Source organism: Diorhabda carinulata, chromosome 1, assembly GCF_026250575.1.
Source record: "Diorhabda carinulata isolate Delta chromosome 1, icDioCari1.1, whole genome shotgun sequence".
NCBI classification, from domain to species: Eukaryota; Metazoa; Arthropoda; class Insecta; order Coleoptera; family Chrysomelidae; genus Diorhabda; species Diorhabda carinulata.
In genome coordinates, this window is record NC_079460.1 from 5,035,770 (window position 1) to 5,042,963 (window position 7,194).

General features: G+C 36.0%; 1 protein-coding gene across 1 annotated transcript; it reads left to right on the plus strand.

Annotated features, from left to right (window-relative positions):
- Nucleotides 1–450: 450 nt before the first annotated feature.
- Nucleotides 451–6,864, plus strand: LOC130892577 (dual specificity protein phosphatase CDC14C-like). The gene is made up of 5 exons (XM_057798048.1): nt 451–999; nt 3,200–3,508; nt 5,068–5,197; nt 5,256–5,434; nt 6,237–6,864. The coding sequence occupies exons 1-5, from the start codon at nt 608–610 to the stop codon at nt 6,751–6,753; spliced, it is 1,527 nt and encodes a 508-aa protein (XP_057654031.1). The 5' UTR covers nt 451–607; the 3' UTR covers nt 6,754–6,864.
- Nucleotides 6,865–7,194: the final 330 nt, after the last annotated feature.

The window sequence follows — 7,194 nt, forward strand, 5'->3', positions numbered from 1 at the left end:
GAAATTACATCTATTTTAACGTTTTTCCCATAGCAACGTCATGATTCGAAGGAAATGGATTGACTTGTTATACCTGTTCCATCTATTGATGAAATTATGGGGAATAATAAATTTAGATTGATAAGAAAAAAACACTCTATCTTATTATTTGAATATTTGGATTTTTATTATTTAGTGGTTGAGTGAATAAATTTTTTCTTAAAAGAAAGATGATGTAATCTTTGAATTTTATACAAAAAGGAAACTGTAAGAATTCATCAGGTCTCAATATACATTGTTACAAGATGGTACTAGCAGCTCAATAACACATATTTTTGATAATAAATAAATAAAATAGCATTTTCATTTATTCAGCGTATGAAACTTCACCCTTTTCAATATAACAACGTCATTAATAACAATTTGAAACAACCTTTATAAATCGGTCGTTGTCAGAACATGTGTCAATTTTTAAAAAACTAAATTCAAAAGATGAGCCGCGCTGTTTCCCGAGCATTGAAATTTATTTTGGCAATAACGGTAAATTATTTCCTTCACTTTATTATTTACATAATATTTTGCAGAGACGTAGTCAAATCTTGCGTATTGTTCCCGTGATTTCTACAAAATGAACAAATTAGTCAGCACTCCCAGAGAAGTTAACGTCTACGTAGAGATACTCCACAAGCAGCTGTACTTCGCCGTCCTCAAAGGAAAAGACATAATCAGCTTGAAAAACAACTCCAACACCATTTATTTTTGTATAGACGATGAACTACATTACGATAATTTCTTCAATGATTTCGGACCGTTGAATTTGTCTTGTTTATATAAATATTGCTCCAAATTGAACAAATACCTGAAGGTTTCGAAGGGATTGAAGAGGGTGGTCCATTATACGTGCAATCAACCCAAAAAGAAAACCAACGCTGTATGTTTGATGGGATTATTTTGCATCATGTATCTCAAGTTCGAGCCGGACACCATCTGGGACGTTTTGGAAGATCTCGGACCTTACAAGTGAGATATCGATTTCGTATATACTGAAAAGTTTTTGCCCACCCCATAATACATTCATTAAATTTCATAATACACTTTGACGAATTTCTCTTTAAGCAAACAAACCACAACTCCGGAGGAACGCATGTCTATAATTTGTCGGCGAGTGCGACAAGTTAAAACTTTCAATCACCGGCTGATTTGGTTATTATTCTTTAATTCTGAATTATATCTTCGGTGTTTATGATTGTAGTTTATTCTGTGATTACTACTTTATGAAGTTCGTATACAAATTGTTTTCGTTCTCGCAAATTTAGACTTGTGGGTAAAACCAAGAAACTAACGGTTGAAACTCGTGAATTAATCGCAAGTCTTCATAGTCTAGGTACAAAGGGAGAAAATATGCAACCACCAAGAGCTGTGGCGATAGAAAACGTTCAGGGTGACATCGAAAAACCACCACAACTTAAGAACGTATTGTTTTGATCAGTAAACGTGATCGACGACTCACAGGCCCGGAGATAGCAGCTCAGATCAATTAATCTGAAGATCTGCATTCCACATTGAAAAAGGGATTGAGAGAAACTGGATTTTTTGGAAGTGTGTCAGTGAAGAAACCTCTTTTAAGACGCCAATATAAAGTTAAAGGTTGTAGTGGACTTAAGAACATGAAAATTGGATGCATGCGGAGTGGGGAGAGTTTTATGGAGTGAGGTTTTTAGATCTAAGAAAAGAGTGTTTGTGTGCAGGTTAAGACAAGGTGGAGGCTTGGTAATGGTTTGGGAATGTTTTGGAAAAAGGGCGATTGATTATCTGGTCAAAATTGAAGGAATTTTGGAGAAATAATGCTTTAAAAAATGTAGTACTTTCTGGCCATCGCCTGATCGGCAAAAAAATTTTCTACCAGTATGACAACTTCGCAGGGAGGAATTGGGGTTGTTACACAAAGAACCTATTGTGGATGTAAACGGTAATTGTGAAATCAATCATCACACAATGGTTTGTAGTACTAGAACTAGTCCAGATACCACGAGGAGCAATTTATCGAAGGTTTGTTCAGTTTTACGGATTTTGTTTACATAAATTCCTGTACGATAATTACCTTTTAGATGTTTAACAATATTATTAACGTAATTTTGACTTCTATCAACCTAGTCCTTCGCGTAGGTTCAGCTTAGTTCATAATGACATTTTATGATCTTCGGGGTTAATAACCACACCGCGCAGTGGTTTGGAGTACTAGAACTATCTTGAATACCAGGAGGAACGATTTCTCGAAGGTATAAAGACTGGCTCTTTCATTTGTACAGTTGGGGCCATGGAATATTGTCCAACAGCTGCTTTAGAAGTGATTCTAAATTAAGTACTGGAAAGCGTGGTAGTAAAAACATCACTTAAAATGTTCAGAGATGGAATAATCAAAGAAAAACCGTTCTTAAATCATGACCAAATCTGGGACATGCTTCAGGATGATGCATCAAAAAACTTTAGCTTTGAGAAAAAATTTACCTCAATTCCAAGCTGTAGAAGTTAGTGAGATCAAAAGACCATACAAGAAATGAACAGAAATGCCATTAAATTGTATATGAACGATCTAGAGCAGCAGACAGAACTGGATTTGAAGTGTACAGGACCAGAACCAAACACTTTTAAATTCTGGTTAACTGGAAAAATGTGTCCAGTTTAATCTAGATAGGAACCAACGCAAACAGAAGATCATCATCTTGTCCGAAAGCCAAACAGCAATTAGAGCTCTAAGCTCCAATATCATAAAATCCAACGTCGTTTGGGATTGCCTAGAAAAATCAAACAGGCTAGGAAAGAAAATAAAGTTACCCTACAATGGATAGCTGAAAAGTTGATAGCTGATAAGCTCGCTAAAAGCTATGGTTGACAAGCCCTTCATGGGACCTGAACCCTGCTACAGAACAACAGAAAAAGCATTGGAAAATGAGGTATATGGGAGCCAAATCAATTATTGGTACATGAGATGAGATGAAATAGAAGATGAAGATCTCTGGTAGCTACAACCATCGCACATTCAGTACTTTCTAAGAGTTCAGCTGTATACACTGTGTTCCCCAGTATCGCTGCAAGAAAGGGGGATATTATAGATCCTTTGGGTTGCAAAATCTACGTACGTACATACATCACGCAAACTATAAACTATAGTGTGGGCAAAAACTAGTGACCAGTAGTAAATATCTCAATATGTTCACAGGCCTTACTTAGACGTTTCATTGGGCGATTGCGGTTTTAATTTGAAAATAATTGACTGTTTTAATGCTATTGGGAGAGCTATGACATTCAATTTTGTGGATTTTAAAGATTTCAACGTCGACGAGTACGATATATATAGCAAAATTGAATACGGCGATTTGAATTGGTTAATACCCAGGAAGTTCCTCGCTTTTATAGGACCAGCTGATAACCGTACAGCCCATCCGCCGGAATTTTACATCAAATATTTTTTGAAAAATGACGTGAAGACCATTATAAGGTTGAACGGAATCGTATATAACGCTTCAGCGTAAGTAACTATTTTGTTAAAACACACTGCCCAGCATAAAATTCACCCCATAATCTAAAGAAATTTCAATTTTCTTTGGTTTTTCTTGTTTTACAATAGTTTTTTAACTGAATTAACAAAAAAGAGACACTCTTATTTTTTGGTTTTGTCGTTTTACTTGTCTATCGCAAATAGTTCATGTAGTATTCAAGCGACGGCTTTAGAAGATGGCCACTACCAGCAGTTCATGCGAAGACCTGGTTCAGAACAATCTGCAGTTTCCCTTCGAAATCATCTACAAGAACTGAGAAATATAAACATGAGTGGACATCTAGATCATGTTCTCGAACTAGACCGGATCGCTAGATTGAATATTGCACTGGAGCACCTTATTTGACAACGATAGCTTGGGGTCACACATTGTTTTCCGAAGAATCGCGATTCTTACAAACGCAGATGGACCTGTAAGAGTTCGACGAGAACAAGGCGAGGAATACGTTCCAACTTGTATTACTGAGCGACTTTCATTTGTTGGAGAATCAGTTATAATATGAGGAGGTATATGTTTTGGCTCTCACACGGCTTTTATCGAGAATGGGACGTTGACTGCGCACCTATACCTAACAGAGGTTCTAAAAGATCATGACGTATTATTCATGGTTATTCTTGGAGACGACGCAATTTTTATGAATGATAATGCACAACCCCACACTTCTCGGATAGTCAAAAAATTAGGGCAGTTTTCGATCCTATTCATCAATGTAATCTTCTTCCAAAGCAATACAATCATTCCAACGCCTCTCTAACTTCTCGATGTCGTGCTTCTAGCAATTGCTTCTTCATTTGAGCAGAATTTCTTATCGGCGAGTGCTTTTTTTGAAATCAGTAAGCAACATATCCGGACTATACGGTGGTTGAAAAAGCAATTCGATGTGTAATTAGCTCAATTTAAAAATAGTTGCCATCTACTTGTGTGTTGGTGCATTGTTTTCGTGAAATAATGGTTGATTTTTGTATTTAAATGCTCTAATAACTCTAGGAAGTATTCGCTATTGATTGACATGATGGATCCATGATTCATACATTGTCACATATCGATGCAAAAAATGTAATTTATCACGTGTAAACATGGCCAAGCTTTCTCATGGTCAAATATTCATGCATAATTGTAAAGAAACTGCCTTCTGATATCTTTACGGCCTCAGCTATCTTCAGCAATTTCTATTATGATTAGATATTACCAGTTTGTGGACCTTCTTGGTCAATTTGACAACCCGAAGTTTCACATTATCGGTGTCTGTACGACTACATTTAAATTCAAAAAATCAATAAAAAATAGTTTTTCCAATGGAGCAAAGTCCGGATAACACTTCTGAAGCTATTGCTTCACTTAAATGGCTGTCACTTTCAAAGTTGGTATTAAACGTCGTATGGATTTGACAATGGCCGCGCCATCTGCATGTAAGCCACACGACTTATTGAGTAATGTATTATTGATAAATTAGAGAATTTCAACTGATAACATTTGACAGGAAACCGGATAAAACGTTTTTATTTAGTCGCCATAACCTCAATTTCAGTTTCACTAAAGTTGGAATAAAGCATTTCAATTTAATTTTCCCCGACGGATCCACTCCTCCTCGAGGGGTTCTAATGAAGTTTCTATCTATCGCAGAGGAGGCACCTGCTGCTATAGCTGTACATTGTAAGGTAAATTATTCAAACTAGCTGTTTTAACCCGAATTCAATTGATTTTACGTTTGCTTAGGCCGGTCTTGGTCGTACGGGTTCTTTGATAGGTGCTTACATCATGAAGCACTATTTGTTAACGGCCAGAGAAGCTATAGCTTGGCTTAGACTATGTAGACCAGGATCAGTTATAGGACGACAACAAATATGGCTGGAGAAGATGGAAAGTTGGTTATGGGATGCCGGAAACCAATACAGGTGAATTTTTTCCATAATTAATTAATTACAGTAATAGTTTTGTATGTTAAAAATTACAATTTTCAAAATATACTCTTGAGCAAAAAAATCGACTCCTTGTAATCTCAAATCACTGACAAAAAACTGTATTATATTGTTTCTTGCTCATACAATCCAATAATATATTATGATCGTTAACTAACTTTTTTATGTTTATTTACAATAATACTAATTAGGGGTAAATAACCTAACCTAACCACGATTAGTTAGCCGTCAAACGTCAATCGATATACAACAAGAAATCTACCTAAAAATGGACACAACTAGTAATAAAGTACCTAAAGTCAGCGATTGCCCAGTGGGCTGAACATAAGTCTGTTGTTTCAAAAACTCACCGTCGTTACCAAGATATTGGAACCTTTCGTCGAAGACGCTTTTCTGGAAGGACATTGCTGAGAAATTTCAAGTCCCACAACAGAATAACACTTAAGGCGGCTAATCTTGAGCCAAAAAGGTCAACTACTGGTTTCAAATTACCTCCAGCTCACCAAGCATCTCATCTAAGAGTTACCATGGAACACGATAAATGGACTAACAAAAAATGGGGTTTCGTTCTAATCTCAGATCTTCATGGTAGCCATAGAAGAGGACCAGTCTACATAAGATCTGGAGTGTTGCATAAAAGTTGAGACTAATGGTGTCGAGATGCTAAAATCACAAATTTAATGGAAATTACAGATTTTTTGGTAGAGATTTATGAGCGTGCGACTTGAGTCGATTTTTTTGTGTATGTGTAGAAACGATAATTTTCCATTCGCTTTAGGATTGAACGTTACGGAGCGGCGGATGAGATTCCGACACACAAATATGGAATTTACAGTAAAAAGTGGCAGGTGGAACGAGAAAATATGTTGAGGGAAGCGCGAAAAAAAGTACAAGTCAACGACGTTCCTAAATCTGATTTGACGGCGATATGCAAAAAAAAGATCGTTTCTGCGAGCATCGATTCTTTTACTAAAAAAGTTAATTCGCAAAGAAGTAATCGTAGAACGTTACCAGAAGACAAAACGAGATTATTACATCCGAAATCGACGGAGAGAGTGGAAAATAAAACCTACAGTCCAAAGCAGAGCTATCTATCGACGTTGCCAAGTGTAAGTTACGATAGATCGACCCCGAGATCTGCTTGTGAGCAGAAAAGAATCGATAGATTCACCCAAGGAGACGAATTGAATAGGATAAAGGCGACTTGGAATAAAAATAAGACACCGATTGGTAAAATAACTAGACCCCAATCGGAAAATGGGAAATATATACTATTTTCACGTAATTTTACGTAAAATTGATTGTTTTGTTCGGGAAAATCTATTTTATCATAATTCATCAAAATCCTCGATGCATTCTTGACATTTACTAAATTTTCTGTATATCATTTGGCAATAAAATAATAAAACTGAAAGTCTATCATTTATCACTTTCCTAGATTTCTCTCTGTTTTTATAACTCTTGCAACAGCGCTCTTATATTAAGTATGCCTCCATTTTAATCTTTGCATAAGTTACAGCGTTGTCAAATGTCTGTCATGAAATTATAACGCAGTGGTGTCAAAATGATCAGATTTTCACAAAAACTATATTAATTAATTAATTCGTCACAAAAAGGGATGTTTTCAATAGAATAAAAGATACCGATATCATATTTATAGTTTGAGATTGAAATGGTGTGGTCAGTTGATTCGGTGTTGAGGATTATTTTAAGGCAACTTGCTCGTGTTTTGTCAT